A 19505-nucleotide genomic window follows, 5' to 3' on the forward strand; every position below is an offset into this window, starting at 1 on the left:
GAACGAGTGAGGCACCTTTCTCCCTATTACAAGTCAGTGTCCAATCAAAATGATTTTGAAGCTGTTACTTAAAATAGTTACATAATGTTGCTTTAAGAGTCATGAAAGTAGCATTTAGAGCAAAAAATGATTGACAAGTGTCAGAAAAGCTGTTTTACTGGTGGATTAACGTACTAATTAATATACTAATGAAATACTGTAATTGTATTCTAATTATTCCAAATGCACTTTCCTCATTCAGTGGCATGAAAAGTGGAAACACAGCTTGTCTCCTGATTGAAATAACCAAATTACTTTGCTCTCAAACTGAAAGATGTGGTTTGTATATGTCATATGTAGACATTTATAGCTTTCTGTAGAAATTTTCCCAGTAAGTGTCAGCATCATTGAGGCGCATGGAGACATGTGGCTCCAGCTCCAGTGATGCTGACAGCTCTTTCAGGTGAAACATCTTTATTCTGAGTCCTGTTGTGACATGACCCAGAGGGATCAGACTGTGACAGGGATCTGCAGGGGCCAGACTGTCTCTGTCCCTGTCTTGCTTTGTTAACCTGTGCCTTGCTCCCGTCAGATCCCTCATTCACAAGAATAGAATTGAGGGGGAGCTGGCACCAGCTTTCCTGCCATTTGCCCTCACATGCTGCTGCCTTAATAGCCACATAGATGGACATCCTTCCTTAATGACAGAGCTTGAAGGGCGGAAAAGAAGAGAAGACGTTTCTGGGGGTCAGTCCAAGTTTACTGGAGCAAGCCAGCAACAAATTAGAGAAATTTTCCTGGGGAAATTATCTCCGAGTTTCAGAGAGGAATTCACAGACCCTCATTGAAAAGGAGGATGAAGTCTTAGCATGAGCTAACACAGGGGTGGGCAATTCATTTTTACAAGGGGCCACATGAGAAACCTGAGCAGTGTTGGAGGGCCGAACCAACAATAACTGGAAAAACTTTGATTAGCTTCTTCTGGTAATCAGAAGAAAAAGGATATTCTGTAAATATTTCTATAAATACGTGAAATTGTGGTGTAGGTCAAATAGGAAAATACTCCTAAAGAGGTAATGAACAGCAAAAACAGAAGCAATCATTACATCAGTGTTTCATTTTATTTTTAACATGTTCATCTTCACATATACTTAAAAGGTTTTTTGCGGGATGTTAAAGATCAGCAGTTGGTCAACTTTATGCAAAAAGCAAAATGTGCTTTTAATGTTTTTTTTTTTTTTTTTTTTTTTTTTTTTTTTTATAGGGCTGCACAGTGGCGCAGCAGGTAGTGCGGGTGCCTCACAGCAAGAAGGTTGCCGGTTCGATCCCCGGGTCAGGCGGGGCCTTTCTGTGTGAAGTTTGCATGTTCTTCCCGTGCATGCGTGGGTTCTCTCCGGGTACTCCGGCTTCCTCCCACAGACCAAAAACATGCTCGTTAGGTTGATTGATGACTCTAAATTGTCCGTAGGTGTGAGTGTGAGTGTGAATGTTTGTCTGTCTTTGCATGTGGCCCTGCAATCGGCTGGCGACCGGTTCAGGGTGTACCCCGCCTCTCGCCCATTGTAGCTGGGATAGGCTCCAGCCCCCCGCAACCCCGAAAGGGATAGGCGGTATAGATAATGGATGGATGGATGTTTTTTTTACTTAATTTTACTTGTTCAGTGGAAAAATCCAGTCGGTCTTGGGCTTGAAATCTGTCTGAATATCTGAGAATGTCTGCATTCTCTTCAAAAAACGGTTCACTTGTTTGGTGCTTTCTGGCTGATTCACATCCTTTCCTCACTGAAAGATCCCACATACTCACGCAAATGCGATGCTACTCATGGCTATCTTCTCCAAATACAGGAGTCATTACCAGGCTCCGTGCTATCAGGCCATGAGGTCTGAGCATCTACCAGAGCCGGGCCTACTGATCTGAAGCTGACACATTTATGGGGCATGAGTATTTCCTCATTGGGATCATTAGCATTAAAAAATAAAAATCATACATTTTTCTACATTTTGTGGTTTATTTAAATCCTTGAAAGCCATAAAACAAGATTTAGACAAATAATACATTTAGTACATGACCCATAATCAGTGAATTAAACAAAACAGAGCCCATAAATCTAGAAAATACTTAGTTTGTTCTTTTGCTTTACAGTGTTTAGACTTTAATAAATACAAATACGTATGTTTTACTTATAAGAATTAATTACACAGGTGAGCCAAACACATTTCAGTCACCTTTTCCAGCAACACAGAAGTTTCACTTGTGACTTGAGGAGTTTTCTTCAATCTTAAAACATTTTCTTTGGTCACTGTCATACATAAAGGCACATTTTATTTGTGCATAGAATTTCTCCCAATCTGAAGGTACATGTAGCTCAAACTAAATACCTTGTTGCACTCAATAGTATATTACCAGTATCTGCATAATGAATATGTCATTTCATCAGTCTTATGCAGCTTGAAGTGCTGTCACCAAAAAACGTCTGTAACCTCTTGTTTTGTCTCCATGTTTTCTGGAGCTTAATGGCTTTTTTCTCCTCTGGAGTCTGAAGTTTTTGTGAAATGCAGCCCCCTCCTCTGTAGCGTCTCTGCTTCAGGAGACGTCATTGTTACCTTTGTCACAGTAACATGTGACATGTCTGGCACACTGTGATATCCAGCCAGTCAAACACACATAATGTGTAACTTCTCTCATGCAGATTCAGAGAAAACTCCCTTCTCTTCTGTCATGGCTTTACTAAAAGGAGTCTGTCCGTCTCCTGGCAAACACTGCAGACATGCTTTTCACGATGCCCTTGAAACCCAAAGGCCTCTTGGTGGTCAGCTTGGCGTCCTTCATCCTGTCCACCAGTCCATGAAACACCATGAGCACGCTGTGGTAGTTCTCGGCCACCGACACCTCGTAGAAGTGGCAGTCTGTTTTGAGAGCCAGCAGCCAGCCCTCCTCGCTCTGCACTGTGCGCCTGTGGTGCAGGTCTCTCTTGTTTCCCACTATCACTATGGGCGCTTTGTCTGCACTCAGGTAGTCTCTACTGGACTTGATGGTCTGAATGAGCCTGCCGACCATGTTAAAACTGGCTCTGTCGCAGATGCTGTAGACAAGAATGTAGCCGTCTGCCCACTGGACCTTTCTCTGAAAGAGTGACGTCTCCGCAGACAAATCCTGTGAAATCACACATTTAAGTTCATCTACAGCAGCAGTCAATGCATTTCATTCCACTTTTTGTAACTTTATACTTTTATGCCAGTAGATTTCACACAGAAACATTTGGCTTCTTTATAAGCTATTAACATTAGCTACTGTGCAGATCAAGATTTCTAAAAATATGATGCATTATTATAGATGAAATTAAAATTAGCTGCAACATTTAAATGCTGCTTACAAATTAAAGTATTGTTAAAGATAAAACCATATTATAATACACATGATAATATAACAATATAAAAGCGACTTCTGGGCTATGGTTTTGATTTTTAAGGCGCATTTTGCTGATCTTTTGCTTAATTTTCAATGATATTAACTATTTTTACAATGTAGTATTTCTTCTACTACTACTACTACTTTTATCAATTTAAGGATTTGAGGAGTACTTGCATGTCAGCGGAATAAAACAGCGTTATTAACACCAGATATCAGTGAAAGACGCTGTAGATATGTCTCCTTACCCCAGAATAAGGCGAATCCCAAATATTGAGAGTGATTTCCCTCCCCTCGACCATAAAACTGTGACTGTAGATGGATTCTGAAAGACATGAAGTTCAGTTAAAGGAAGGTTAGATGAAGTCAAAAGGCTGCATGATGTCAGGAAAACTGGATGTTACACTTACCGATGTCTCCATACTCTCCGATGAATCTCCGAGTTAAGAGGCGCACAGTCAGAGCTGGAAAACAACAATATATAACGCACCGGCTGCAGCAAAAACACACACATGTATAACTATCTCTCCTCTCCAGACATGTTCTTACCTGATTTCCCGACGCTTTCTGTCCCCATGACGACAATGTTGGCATCCATTTTCAGTGGAACAGATGTGAGGGGCCGCTCAGCTCCATGTGAGGCTTCTGCTGCGGCGGCGGCGGCTCACAGCTGTTATTATAGGACAGAGCGGTGGGCGTGGTGAGCAAATGAGCCACAACAACAACAACAACAATAACAATAATTCAGACACGGCTCCCTCTCACGTGGTCTCACTCACGCGCATTCCTGACACTGAGCAGGAGAGCAGAAAGTATGAACAAGTCTTCCCTTCATTGTCACTATGATAGTCTATTGATCTGTTTTCTTATAGGCTGGTTGTTTATCAAGATATTTTAAGGAAATATGTAGTAGGATGTAGCTAAGTTAGTACTCAAGTGCTGTGCTTAAGATACTTGTAGCCTACTACTTCAGTTTTTCCATTTTGTATGGTTTTATACTCCTGCTCCATAGAAGCAGGCTATAAGTATCCCAGAGGCAATTTGGACTTTTTACTCCACTACATTTATGTGACGGCTTTAGTTACTGGTTACTTTTCAATTTTTCATACCCTTCCTGGCCAGTTCCATATTTCTGCTCCAACTTTGCTGATGCTGAATTTGATAAACTGAAGGATGATGTACTTTTATAAACTGAGAGAATTCTCCTCCTTCGTAACATAAACTATTTAAAAGCTCCTCTTGCATTGGCATTGATAAAAACATGAAAAATCAATTATGTATAATATGCACAGATTCAAAATTCCTTATGAATAATCTACCAATGCCATATGTTGAATTGCACTTGAGAAAAATACCGTTGCATTAAAAAAGAACATTGAAATTGCATTGAAAAACTTTTACTCCACTGCATTTATATGTCTGTTATTGTTACTTTGCAAATGACTATTTTACACACAAAAATATGATCAGTTTTATTCCATTAAACAACCCAACAGTATATAAAATGGTTTAAAATGCTGCTTAATGCATCAGTAATAAAAATCTATAATAACAGTGATAATAATAACTTTAATTTAACTTGTAATGTGGTATTTTACACTAGATATTCCAACTTTTCCTCAAGAGTCAGAATACTTCCTCCACCACTGAAGAAAATCAGTGAATGATAATATAATTTGCTTAAAGCCAAAAGTCAAAGTTTATCTGTTTTGAGGCTGTAAAAAGTAGTCTAACAGTCCATAAGTAATGTGTGACTATATTAATTACAGGTCTAGTCCCATGTATCATCAATGGATTTGTCTTACAGATGGGAAAAGGCATTTTGAGTTTATCAGTTTAAAATAAACCATTTACCTGTTTTGAAGGTGTATTTACTTTCCTACAGTAGAAACCTTTCACAGCAACACAAGTTTTGAAGTTGTTTTCAGTTCAGCCCCTTTCTTTTGCTGCTGTAATATTAAGAGCAACCACAAGGGGGAGGTAGAGTTCAATAAACGTCTTCAACACAACAGACGACTTTATTTTGCTTCCTGGAGCCAGAAAAGACAGATGAGGCAGGCTGGGCACTGATTGGCTTAACAGAAGCACACCCACAGATAATTGGCTGTTTGTAGAGGTAGACTGCAACACCCGCTTCCGTGTGTGTGTGTGTGTGTGTGTGTGTGTGTGTGTGTGTGTGTGTGTGTGTGTGTGTGTGTGTGTGTGTGTGTGTGTGTGTGTGTGTGTGTGTGTGTGTGTGTGTGTGTGTGTGTGTGTGTTGTCTATATCCTTTTGGTTTACCCCTATGTGGCCTACAATTTCCTGTTTAAATCTGATTTCACACTGCAACCTGGTCTCTTGTGTGCATGTACTGTAAACAGCAAATACGACTGTATCTAAATCACAAGTTCAAGCCAGGTACAATTTTCAGATACAGATGTGGTTGCTGCTTTTTTTCACTGCATCAGTAAAACCAGAAAAACCAGTAAAACATCATCTCTGATATCATTTCCTCTCTCTTATCTCATGTAAATAAGATTATTCCAAGGCTGGAGGCTCCAAGACGATGGGTATTTAAATATTTGGCTATTTCCAATGTATATATATGATGGTTATGACTGATTTTTCTATCTATACATTTTGCACATAATACATTTTACTGTCAGAGGTTCAGTTCTCATATTTTTAAGTTAGAAATGTCTGCACATGCACTTGAAGTAATCATCCTTTAACCTTGTTTATTGGTGCATTAACTGTGAATATACTAATGACAGGGAATAATAAGAGGCCCAACATAAAGGAAAGAATGCTTCACATGGTTTTTAAATGTCTATATTTATAATCATGAGAAGTGTTAGCATGTGTGGTGCCGACTCATTGAAACTAAGAGATGAATAATTCCATAATAATGCCATCATGTTGATGAAATATATGCTCATGTTGGTTATATTATAACCAAATGTAAATGTGATTTAAAAACCCATTAATTAATGTGTGTAAAAATACTCACAACTGAGAATATTCATGTTTATCAGGACACTTTTTAATGATTCCAATAAAGCTGTCATCACATTTCTCAAGCTATCAGCATCAATCAGCTTCATCATCACAACAAGTCTGTGTGAAATTCATCAGATATCAGAAGCACACTAAGTTTACTGGCCGGAGAAGGTGTTACATTCATGAAAATTCATGTTGTACAGCTGCAGAGGTGCTACAGTGGTGAGAAATATTTTAATTTCCACAGCATACAGTTGAGAAGGAGAAACAATCCCAGAACAAATTATAGAATACATTTCTAAAACATACTGTAAATATGAGACCAACACAGGGAAATAAATACATCCAGAGGTGATTAATTTGCTGTATTTCATTCATTAGAGAAAGAGAAACAGTCTGTTGGTGTCCTTATAAAACCTGATTTATCTTAATTAATGCTTAGCAACACAACAAAATCATAGCTTTAGATATTTACCTTTTCTTAATAGTTCTGAATTTCTATTGATTCGTTCCTACTCTCATCTCCACCTCAGTCAACATAATCCGGCAAAGGGAGAAAATTATGCTAAAAGACAAACTTCACTGCCAAGACATTTCATTTAGTCACTGTAACATAACTTATGCACATCCTCCTCAGTGCTGATGGTGTATGAGGACGCTCACACTTACAGTTAAAGTAAGTGGTGTGTGAGTGTTGGCGAAGCAAACTCATCCGTCAAACTGGAGGTCATGTATGAATGAACGTACAGCATCAGAGACTATTTTGAAAGTGGAATATTAAGAATTTAATGAAGCAAAACATCTTTATCTTGCATGTTCCATAATTCATTCTCTGTGTTTTAATGCCCAACAGGACTTTGAAATGAGAAAAAAAAGGGGGTTTAATCAAAAGAAACACGTACTATTGAAGGTATTCAGGTTAATACCAAAAATATTTATTAGTACATTAAGATGTTTATTTTTCACAATAATTTAGAGGAATAAAGACAAAAACCTGCAACATTCTGAGGTAAAGTGGTTATATATATACCTCAACAAGGTCTTTTCATCAAAAGCTGTTTCACAGGAAGCTGCTTTGGCTGCATGTGCGCTTATGCAAATAAATCTCCTTACGGACTTAACTTACACTCACTCTATGTATGTGATCATTTTGTGCACTTTTCCCTGTTTCAGGCCTGCAATAAGGAAGTAAACTGGAAACTATCCTCTCGATAAAAGACGTCAGATGCCAGGCTTTATTCAAATTTACATTTAATTTGCAAGTCCATTTGAAATGTGCCACTTTGAATAGAGAAGGATAGAGAAGCTGAAGTGAGGCAGCAGATGTGTACAGAGCAAATTTGTGTTCATACTCACCTCATTTAAAACTGTTAGGCAACATAAGTGTGTTACAGGATGCCAGTAAAGAAGACATTCAGATTCCACATATTCAAGGTGTAGAGAGCCTTTGTTTGTGAGATGGATCACCCTCTGAAAATATCTGTCAAACCCTAATGCTTTGGGTTCTTGTCATAAACTTTGGTGTCCATACAGTCAAAATCTAGAGTGTTAGCGTGTTTATAGTGTTCTGTGCTCTGCTATATTAAAGCTGTGTTATTTATTTATTTATTTTGGCAGGCTGAGGCAGCAGAACAAGCTGTTAACACAGCAGTGACTTAAACATAATCACTTTATGAAGTTGTCAGCAAACAGTTGCCTGTTTACACATCCAGCAGAGAGCAACATTAGCACTCATTTAAAGTAATATTTCTGGCTCTCTTATGAATGAAAGTCCAGTATTCAGCCTTCTTTTAGCTCTGTTCTGGTCTCAAACCATGTCCTAAAGGAAAGATCTGTCTCTTTAACTGCAAAGTACTTGCTAACTGTGTCAATCTGCAGGTCGGTGGATGTGTATGGTGGATTGATATGGTGGGACTGATTTTAGTTTTTCCATTTCATTTCATTTCACTCAAAGCTTCACATGTGACCCTCATGGTGGTGCTAGAGGAAAAGTCAGAGGATCACCACAGTCAGTGGGACACCTCTTCTGATAACCAAAAACGTCTGTGCAAACTTTCATTGCAATCTATCAGATAGTTGTTAAGACATTCCAGTCTGGACCAAACTAGTGGACTGACCGACTGGCTGCTAGCATGGCTAAAACCATTGATTAAAGCAGCTTTAAATAAGTGCATTGACTGACATTTTAAATGAGAATATCTGCATCACTAAGGGATGCAGAACAGAAATCTATATTTGGATATCTGCAGACAAAGACGGATTGAGAATCCAGTCTGAAGCAAAGGGATAATTTCTTCTGGACTAATCAGTTGCTTGCAGCTGATAAAACTGAAGGCATCCATCATCAGCGGCCACTTACGCACTGATGCTCTCATTACACAGCTGTGGTACAGGACTAGAGAAGGGGGAAGAGCAGGCCATTAGCATGTCATTTCCCAGACAGGAAGGAAGCTTTCAGACTTACACCGTTAGAATTACAGGATGGGGGAAAAAGACCAGGGCACACCACCTTTTATATACAGAGACTGAAATAATTCCTCCTCTGTCGCTGCCAGCATTGGCCAGGAAAGAGGAGGAAGGAGACCTCTCCAAACAAAATCTAGCGAATACACAGAGTGGTTATTGAACAACTCTAAGCCTTCACAATATCCTCAACTTAATTCTGTTTTTAGCTTGCATCTGATTGAAAATATGTTTGATTTGTTGTCCCCTGCAGATATTACAATATTTAATCCCTCCACATCATTTAAATGTGATTCAATGGCTCACATACAGTACTGAATGAAAAGACATCTTTTCCAGGCTGCTGTCCCACTGCGGCTGAGTTTGTCAGGCGACCATATGTTCACATGTTGCTTTTAGTTTGGTTGCATTTGACTTCAAGAATGGTTGTGTGCTTACTGGGAAAAGTGCTGCCTGAATATTTCATGGTATAAATATGGTAAGTGGTTTGTAATGGTCTCCGGAGGCTCTTCAGAATTTCACATAATGTCCTCTCCATCACTCATATGTTTCCTCTCAGTTTGTGCCCCAGAGCAGGAGAGCCCCTGAATGTTTTCCACACCTAAACCACCTTTTTAGAAATAATTATAGATAGAGCAGCACAATGCTTAACAAAACAATCACTATTTTAAAATCATGGTACCTTCAGGCATGACGGATTCAAACTTTTTGGGATACAAGATTTGGATTTTAGGAGAACCAAAAAGTGTTAAACACAACATTGAATGAACTTGATGGCTTTAAAGCTGCACTAATCAATATGTTTGTGTCAGCAAAGGAAAAAAATGTCATCTGTAATGTGAAAGGGGTCATTTGTAGTGACAAACTCACTTATCATCCAGCTCCACAGTCCCCATCAGCTCTACACAGTGTTTTAGTATCTCTTTACTCACTGTACCAGAACTGATCTAATGAGCCATTCGCAGTTTCACTGTACAAGCTGTGTGTACTTAGAATTGCATGGTTTAACTTGTGACTCACTGGATGTAGTCTGTGGGTATAAGGGTCTATCATTGGCCGCCTATTTCAAGCAGACTTCTGCTATCTGCATGTTACTGTTTTTAAGCTCCACATCACTGCAGGAGGCAACAACAACAAGCGCTGAGCTTGCAGCCTACACTCTGAACTATGCTGAGTGTAGGCTACCTAAACCCTAACCTGGTCATTCACAGCTCAAACATAAACAAGCTAGTACCCCTTTTCTTTGAGGGGATTTTAATGACATGGTTCACCTCCTAACATGCAAATGCCCGGAACTATTACTGTATGCAAGGGTGTCATTGTTGCATTCTGGGCTTTGCAAGGCCCAAGACAATTGTGATTGGATTAAGAAGTACAAAAAAGCCAGAGTTTTTTGTCCACTTATAGCATAATGATGATGTGCGCAGCCAGGCCTTTCTCCAGCACTAACAGCAAAGAGGAGATCTGGCTCTGTGAGACAAGTTTTGGATTAACAGCTTCTTTTCTGTTTTGATTCGCTCTCACTGCAGCAGGTAGCTAAAGCTCTGATGAACCCTCACCATACAGTACCTGCCCAGCAACAAACAGCAGGCAGACACAGTTAGCAACTAGCTAGTGAACACAGCAGAACATTTGGCAGCTAAAGCGTCAGATAGTTCAGATATGTCAGGGATGGTGGAGACCAAAACAGAGACAAAAGAGTGAACAAAGGGATTACTTTGTCAAGTGGCCAGTGGCTTCATTGCAAGTTTCAGTTCATTGTTTAGCTGTCCGGCCACAACTTTAGTTCACTTTCACCGCTCTCGTAGCATTGTTCATTCACCACGACAACTTATACATACTGTATGTTAATCTTGTGTTTACAGCTTGTTGTGCTGCCCCCAGTGGCCAAACAATGATTTGATGCGTCATTAAAGATAAACAGATTTCTTCATGGGACAAACATTGGTGCTTCCAATCAAAAATATTCCCCCCTAAACTGACCTAAACTGTGAAGTGTGTTGAATTTAAAAACATCAGCAGAGCGCACTCTAAGGTGCAATGTCAAAATCAAGGAGTGTATTTTTTGGTAGCTACAAAAGGAAACAGAATAACGTTCATCATTTTTAGTAAAGGTATTTTCTACACTGTTTTTTTCTCTCACCAAACTTTAAATTCACTGTAGATGAGAATCAGATTGCACCTGTGATGCTACAGGTTGTGGAGGCAGAATAGTTCATGAGGAGCCCTGACAAAGTTCTTGTTTATTGTATGTCTTGTTTAGTGTATATAAATGTGCCTGACGCAGACTGTGGCAACTACTCTGTACATGTTTGACAGGACATCGCTTAAGAAAGAGAGATCATATATGAACCTTTTCACTCTGTGTCTCTTTTCTTCTTAATAATCTTAAAATCTAAGTAAAGATGTCATGAAATGTTCTCATTATTAGAGCAAACATGGCAACAACAACATCAATTGGAGACTCATCTCCAGTGAGACTGGGATTACCACTGAGGCCATAAAAGTCACATGAATATCATGTGCTGTGCTGAGCAAAATCTGCAAGTGAATTATCTCTTCAGTTGCATGAAATCATCTTAACTCTGGACAGCCTCCAGTGACAGAGAGCCTTTTGGATGTGGTGCCCAATTAGTCAGCTTTTCAACGTGAATTATCAGCCCACCACATGCCAAACATTGACAATCAAAATGTCAGCGACTAAAATATCTCTCTTGCAAAAGGAGTAATGAAATCTGCTGAGTGAAGGGATGAAACCTCCAAAACTGCCTCACTGTTACTATAGACTGTTCCCTGCTTTCAGACCATACTGCAGAGGTTGTGCTGCTCACTGTTTCTCATGAGAGTGGCTGCCAAATCCCATCATGTGGATAACCCCACCCATCTTAAACAAAGCTTTCCTTTAACTTCCCCTTTAAGTCCAGAATGGCGACGTTTGATTTATGACTCTTTTCCTCCATAGTTGCCAGTTGTAGCGGAGCCATAGCAAGAGGGCTTTAATTAAAGGCATTATAGGCATGTGGTAACTTCACGTCTTAACGTCACGTGACAAAACATATACTTGTTGTACTAAAAGCTTTCTACCCATAACCCTCTGCTCTTAAGCTGCCAAGCCGTGTTCTCTTTATCGCTACCTCAGGCATGTACGTCAGGCAATGTTGCACCTGCAATAACTGATCTATGGCCACTTGAGGGCAGCAGAAACAAGCTGTGAACATAATGCGCACGTATTCTTTTTTAAATTGATATGGTGAACAGTTAGTTATTTACACTTCCAGCAGACACAGAGCAACATCATCATTCATTTGAAGTTGTGCCTTTGGCCGTCTGATGAAGTCCAATGTTCTTTCTCTTTTAGATCCAATTTGGTCTCCACCAACTCCTGAGGGAAATGTCTGGCTCTTTAGTTCACCAGCTAGCCGCTAACCCTGTCCGTCTGCTGTTTGGTGCTGAGCAGGTAGTGCATAGTGGGTTTTGAGAGCTTTTTTTACAAAGAGAGCTGCCAACTGCAGCTGAAACTGATGCTGAGAGAGAGTGAACCATCAGTTCACAGAAACCATGAGCTGAAACTTGTTGTAACACGCTGAAACAACAGAGGGAAGCTGTGCATTTGTCTGGTAATTCTCTGTAGGTTCAGCACTACGAGCATCCTCTTTCACAGTCATTTGATACATTGTTATCATAGATTATTATGTTATAATGTCCTCTGGACAGTTATCACCACACAGCAGTTTGGGCCATAGAGACTGTGTCCTCTGTATGACCTCTTGGAATTTGGGAATTTTAGGAACCCTTAAAAAACAAACATAGTGTGTTTCAGAGGGTGATTCTGGTCATTTTGACATACTTGAAAGTGACTTTATTTTAGATGTTTAAAATTCTCAATATTTTCTTGAAGACAGGTTAGAAGGAGCATTTGAACTGATGATGAGTAGAAGCCTAATATTACATTTCACATTTATTAAATGCTAGCTATTCAGTGGTGTCGTTATGAGAGAGAGATTATGTGAGCCCAAATGATCAGTTAGAAAGGCCATTATGTCATTACATCAATATCTACATATAGAGTAAGTCAGAATATTTCTGATGTCAAAAATATTATTGAAGTTATTTAGAAATAGTGTAGCTATTACATAGTTTGTCCACCAGAGAGCACTGAGAAATGTATTTTTCAGTATGCTAGCAGTATCCCTATCAAACTTTTTGTTGGTGTTTTCTACTGTTATTTTCATTTATTTATTTATTTTTTACATTTTCAAATATCTATAATGCGTTAGCCTAAGAAGATCCACAGAACACTGAAGATCCATGTGCTACTCTCAAAAATACAAAATGAGTTGAAGCAATTCAACACATAATTTCGAAAATATCTTGCAGCAAAATTAAATTCCTGCCACACCGTGATGCAGAGGAATCCTGCAGTTGTTCCGCAGCTGGAAACGTTGGCTTAGGTGCTATTTGGGGTCACATAAGGCACAGAAAGCCACAATGAAGCACATGTATATGAACAAAAAAATAGTCTCATAAGAGCTCTGACAATCTTTGTGTTCATTCAGCACCACCACACACGTGATTCAATTAAAAAAGAACAAACATATTCACTGTGCATAAGGATCTACTGTAATTAGTTAAAACTGTAGCACCTTGTGTTGAGAAAGTGATCCAGAGGCATGTGACTGCTGCTTCAGATTATTGAAGTTTTTCTCTGGTTAAACTTCTTAACATAAGATACACAGTATACTGTAATTCTCACCATAAGCTGTTTAACTACCTCTGAATTCTAGTTTTCAGATCTGTTTGCCGTCAGCCTTTGGTCACTTCAATTTGTATAGCAAATATGGGATTATCCTGTGAAAGTTAAAGAGTACTTTGTGGTATTTTCACAAGACATTTTGAATATTTCTGGTTCACATCACTGAAAAGCTGTAAAATGAGGCTCATAAGGTCATAAAAGCTTGAAAACATGAGTCGGCAAAGTCTCAGTGCAGTCCTTCCAGGTTGGACATGTGGATGACATCACAGTGCCTCAGCTCTGTGGCTTCTCGCTTTGGGAGCATGTTGTTCATGTTTGCAAATATTGTTTTGGCAGACAAATGGAGGCTGATGTGAAAAAGTAAGCAAGAATTGCGACTAGTTGAAGTTCGACTGAAAGGTCCTCTCAATAGCTCCCCTGGAAGATCTCTTCTGTCCCGCCAGTGTTTCCATTGTTTCACCCCACTTGTAACTCAAAAATTTTTTGTGTGTTATTCCCCGTCAGCCAGCCCACGGTGCTTCTTCTTCTCTGACTCTTTGTGTATAAGCTGTCTGACTCGTCTTTCTGGTTTTAGCAGTCTCACATTTTTTTTCTGTGAGAATGCATTCATGCTGCACGGTAAACTTTTTGTCTCATTTTCATGTAGCAGGTTGGACTGGTGATTAATATGTCCTCACAAGACCTTTTGTTTTGTTGACAAATGTCAACAAATATGTACTTGTACTTTTGAGAATGCCACCATGACACATTATACAGTGGTGGCATAAAATACACACACATACACATCAGAATTGCATTAATTAACCATCTCTCATATCTAATTTAATTGCTAATATTACAGCGTCTTACACCTTACATTTTGTTTCTAATTTTTATTCAAAAGATAAATGGTCCCCTTTTGTATTTGTAGGCTACTACCAAAAGCAGGCTACATACAAGAGAAAACAATTCACATTCAATAATACTTGACAAATATTTGGGTTGAACTAATGCCCCACCTCTGACTGGGCAGATAATAAGTCATACTTCAGGATAATGGGGTGGTATTCGGGCTGGCCAATCAGATTTGAGGCAAGGCTATTGTCATCCTGGTGCACTCCCTGACACGCCCCTGTGTATTTTAACCTCACGTTTCAGAAAAGGTGGGTTGGATTAAAGCTGAGTGAATAGCAGGCTCTTCAGCTTCATGAGGCGAGGCTGCATCTGGAAATAAGCACATGCATCCTTTAGCTTTATTTACCCTGGGCAGGAAACTGGACCATGTTGCTTTATCTGTGCAGCGTTTAAAACCCTCTCCCCAGCAGTGCAGACAATATTTCTCTATTTTAAAATCACACGCTGGCCCCTCCATTGATACCACTGTAAAAATAGACCACAGAGCGGCGGCATGAAATGGTTTAAAATGTAGAACAGACAGCAGCCAGCTATATTTAGACAGGACACAATCAAAAAAAGTGCTTGGTGACATTTTAGTAACTCCCCATTGAAGCTGCAGATGCCATTTGACTGTCCTCACATTCATGCAGTATTTACATGTCTTGAAGATCTCTGCTCATGTCTGAGGAGGAACTTCACTTCAGCTCACTCCATGTAACTGCAAGAAAATGGAGGCAGAAAACACTGGCTGGAAATCTGTACTGTTTCAGTCTGACCTCTCAATTACTCCTCCTCTTGTCTTGTAGGAAATACGGAATGAAAACTCTGATCACTTATTAAGAGAACAACAGTTACAATTGTTATAAAGTCTATGAAGTGGTAGTTAAAAATAACTCAAACACTTAACACAGATGGTCTCTGATTCCATGGCTTTATTCCAGCAGCTGAAGCAGTATCTTAAAACTGTGTCTTTGTTTTTTTTACTTGGCACATGATGAAGCTCAATACAGTCCAAACACTCGGGGTTATGAATATGGAAAAAGTTATGTGAGCGAGAGGGACCAAACATATTGGGAGCGTTCAAATGGAGGTATTCTTGCAGTAGCTGTGAGTTTTAAGTAAGCGCTGTCCTCTGCAGAGGCTGCTCCCTCCAGGTGAAATTCCAACTCAGCAGCACTGCATGGCTGAGTGATGCAGCGCCTGAGGCCAGACCAGCTGATCATCGGTCTGAAGGAGACAGCTTTAGGCTGAAGGGAGGGAAGCTGTGACTGCCCAAACATGCAGTGGAATTAATGGAGAACTGGTTTTAGTCCGAGGCAGTCAGAAGTGAGGAAACTGTGTAACACGTGGGCCTTTTTTGGTGTGTTTGGGTGATTAAAAGTGATGCTTCAGGTTACATAACAATTGATGACAGCATTATTTGAAACTGCTGCATTTGCATTCAGAGAATTTGATTGGTCGGAGATGAGTAATACTATGCAGCATTGACCTAAGGAACATGTAGTTTCGGTAGAAATAGACAACACAGGACAAGGATAAGGGCAACTAATAAACGCAATTGTTGCCATTTTGGAAAATGCACTTTCTTGCTCTCTTGCCAAGAGTTAGATGAGAGGAGGATCGACACCTCTCTCATATCCTGTGCGTTAGCTGGAGCCAGGGGGCAATTATCTCAGCATAAAGTTTAAAAACAGGAGTAAACAGCTGTCTCTGTCCAAAGTTCAGAAATCTGCCAACCAAGACGTCGAAAGCTTACAAGAAAACACTTCATACCATGTTTGTTAATTTCATATAACAACGGAAAAAGTAAAGGGAACAATTTCGTGTTTGCTTGGCAACCTCACAATGACGATAAGACTCCAGGAAGTCTTCGTGCTTGTTTGCCATTTGCCAAGAAATAGTTGCAGCGCGTAACTCACTGCAAAAACTCATCTGTTTACATTTTGTGTCGGTGAGCTTTAGATGTGCTGGCAGTTGGATTTATATGCTTCCAAGCAAGCCAAAGCAAAAAGATCAGCTCTTTCCCCATTTCCAGTCTTCATCCTAAATAAAGCTAACTGCTAAGCTAACTCTCATGTATTCCTTTAAATGAAATATTTGCATTCTTTTCAAGACTATTTAACTTTTTTGTGTGTGCGTCATCGCTTTGCAAAGCACAGACCGAATCAGCCCCGTTCCTCTTGAAGGAACCTGGTATCTATATAATCAATCAAACTCAAAGTAATAATTGGATTACCATGATAGAAAAAACAACACACCAGATAGCATCTTTGTGAAGCTGCGTCAGCAGTTAGCCATAGTGAGGGCTGGGTTTTCACAGTAACTCACACAATTTCATTTCCAAATAAATCTGTTGATAAGTTCATATCGTAGGCACAAATTCCCTCTGAGCTGTATCTGCTGCCTATATCCTCCCGGAACTGTTGCCATGGAAACCACTGTGGCGTGAGAGAAAGGCTGAAGATTTTGAGATGGAGCCTGAGATGTAATGACAGATGAAACGAGCACTGTGATACCATCATTTGACCGTTTTTTGCAGTAGAAGCATCCTCAGGTGACTGAATCAGCACTGAATGCTGCAGATGTTTGCATAGCAGGTCATGTTTGCAATACTACCACAGAGACAAAAAACACCCAAACACAAATACTGTATGGACCCAAAAGTGCAGCGAGCCATGAAAAGTAGTAATGGGTTATGTCTCTTTTCACACTCGAACAGTCGAAGAAAAATACCCTTCATAAACAAAAACGATTAGATCAGAATCCCTGCTGCCTCCTGAGTCCCAGTACTGTTTATGCTGCAAGCTTAAATATGTGAGAGACACGAGACACATTCAGGACCTTAACATGTAAAAATACTAAGTGCTGATTGGTACCAAATTATCTAAAAACTAGGCTTATTTTGTGAAGCAGCATTTTAAATATACAGTACTGTCTATACACAAGGCTATATCATCAAAAGTGTTGCTGTTTCTGCATATTTGTCTCACCTGTCCTGATGATCTGTCATCTGTCCTTTTTCTCTTTCTAACAAGGACCACGATAGAAATACACTTTAAACACTCAGGCATTAGTGATTGCAGATTTGCATTTCACTTATTATTGTCAAGTAAATCTACTGGCCTACCTACCGAGTGTAGGCGTTAATAATTCAAAATACACTGTATTGCAGATATCCAATAATTTGAAGCGATATGTCATGCTAAAACATAATTTAAACACATCTTTTGCACAACAAACCTGTGAATTATTTTCAGTGTTTTCGCACTCACTTTGTCTTTCTTAGGATACATCCTGCTTCTTCTGCATGTCACAGCTGCACAACATCACACTGTTGTAATAAGTAGTTGCAATATTGTACCATGCCAACACATAATGTTGGCAGAGTAAATTTGATTTACTCAGCCAGTGCATAACAGTCAATAACACTAAGAATATTGATCCCACAACTTGGACTGCAACATAAACTTCACCTCATAGTCGCTTTCTACACTACGTAATGAATAAACGTAGGTATGTAAGAAATATGCATGTAATTAAAAAAGATAGCTACGTAGTTTTAGCAAAGAATAACTTTTCTTTTGTAAACATTGTGAAATAACAGGTAGTGCAGTTGTGTGTGTTCTCCTCCAGAGTTTAAACAGGAAAAGCTACTGTGAAAAAGCATTGTTTCTACTCCCAGTTATTCGTCAGACTTCTCCCATCTCTCAGTGTCTCCCAGCAGACAGGCTGGGCTTCTTTTCCACAATCCACCCTTTTCCAAATCCTATAAATAGCAGCTGTTTCAGAGGGCAGAACAATAGTCTGTCGGCTTTTCCATTCATACATTCCTGGCACCGGTCCGAGCCATCTCCGCCCACTGCTTGCTACTACCTGACTCATATCCCTGCATGTCTACTGTATGTAAACAGTGGTGCACACACACATTGATGCTGTTATGATCACATGCACACACATACACACGCATGCATGCGCACGCACGCACGCACGCACACACACACACACACACACACACACACACACACACTTATGCATTATGTTTTCAATCCTAGTCCTCTTGTTAACTCAGAAACTGATCTGAACCTGCTGCTGGACAGACTAATTACAATAATAAGAAAACTGACTAAAACATAAATCTTTAAGGTTACAAGATGATTAAAGGGACAAAAACACAGCTTTTTAAATCACTGTTATATTCTGCTTTCATTTGACAGTGAAGATACAGGCAGAAAACATAGTGAAAGAGAGGGGTATGACTGGAATAGACTGGGGATGGTGCAGTGGTATGGTACAGTATGCTTTTAAACTAGCCCACCAGGACACCTCAACACAACATTTCTGTCTGCCAAAACTATATTTATTTATTTAGTTTCTTGCCTTTTCTTCTTGTGATATAGCAGCCTTTAAAAATCCTTCAATGTGACTAAACTGCTCAAAACTCCACACATGAGGCCAGAGCATGTGCACAACAGTGATTCACTGATTCAAGCTCCTACACACCTGCCTCCACCCACACAGGTGTTTGTTTTCACATGCCTGATTACACCTGGATCTGCTCAAGACTGTGTTGACATGTGCAGACTACATTTGAGTCACATCTCCCTGACTGGTCAGTGGTGTCAGTTCAGGCGATTACGGAGTAAAGAACTCTTGCTGTGACTTGGCTGAGGGACAAGACAGACTGCATGTTGGTCCTAATGACTGAAAACAAAGATGGACGTCTCCACTTCCTCCCACTGTACAAAAATAAAGCCATAATATCTCAGATGCAGGCACTGCCATCTTCCACTAGACATCATTTGAGGCCATGTCTGTGCAGTAGTAGAGCAGTATTGAGCTCCCACTCATACACCCACCCAACTCAATCACAGGTTAGGGTTAGCTGTCAGTCATGGCATTACACCTCCTTTTATTGCAGCATGTAACTAACAGAAACCAAACTTGAACACTTGAACATACATCAGCATGATAAGAACCACCTAAATGACAGAAACCACCTTGAAGAAAAATGTATTTGACATGTTTTATGACTTTTTAGCTCATGTC

General features: G+C 39.7%; 1 protein-coding gene across 1 annotated transcript; it reads right to left on the reverse strand.

Moving 5' to 3' along the window:
- Nucleotides 1-1973: 1973 nt before the first annotated feature.
- Nucleotides 1974-4065, reverse strand: LOC139337981 (ras-related and estrogen-regulated growth inhibitor-like protein). The gene is made up of 4 exons (XM_070972843.1): nucleotides 3938-4065; nucleotides 3799-3852; nucleotides 3637-3713; nucleotides 1974-3133 (listed from the first exon to the last, which is right to left on the reverse strand). The coding sequence occupies exons 1-4, from the start codon at nucleotides 3984-3986 to the stop codon at nucleotides 2708-2710; spliced, it is 606 nt and encodes a 201-aa protein (XP_070828944.1). The 5' UTR covers nucleotides 3987-4065; the 3' UTR covers nucleotides 1974-2707.
- Between the last annotated feature and the right edge of the window lie 15440 nt (nucleotides 4066-19505).

Source organism: Chaetodon trifascialis, chromosome 10, assembly GCF_039877785.1.
Source record: "Chaetodon trifascialis isolate fChaTrf1 chromosome 10, fChaTrf1.hap1, whole genome shotgun sequence".
Lineage (NCBI taxonomy): Eukaryota > Metazoa > Chordata > Actinopteri > Chaetodontiformes > Chaetodontidae > Chaetodon > Chaetodon trifascialis.

Excerpts from the sequence above, each read along its gene's own strand:
- LOC139337981 (XM_070972843.1), bottom strand. The coding sequence starts at position 3,986 with ATGGATGCCAACATTGTCGTCATGGGGACAGAAAGCGTCGGGAAATCA. Across the intron at positions 3,853-3,937 it reads AGAAAGCGTCGGGAAATCAG|CTCTGACTGTGCGCCTCTTA; the intron begins GTAAGAACATGT and ends GTTGTTTTCCAG. Across the intron at positions 3,134-3,636 it reads GGGATTCGCCTTATTCTGGG|GATTTGTCTGCGGAGACGTC; the intron begins GTAAGGAGACAT and ends GTGATTTCACAG.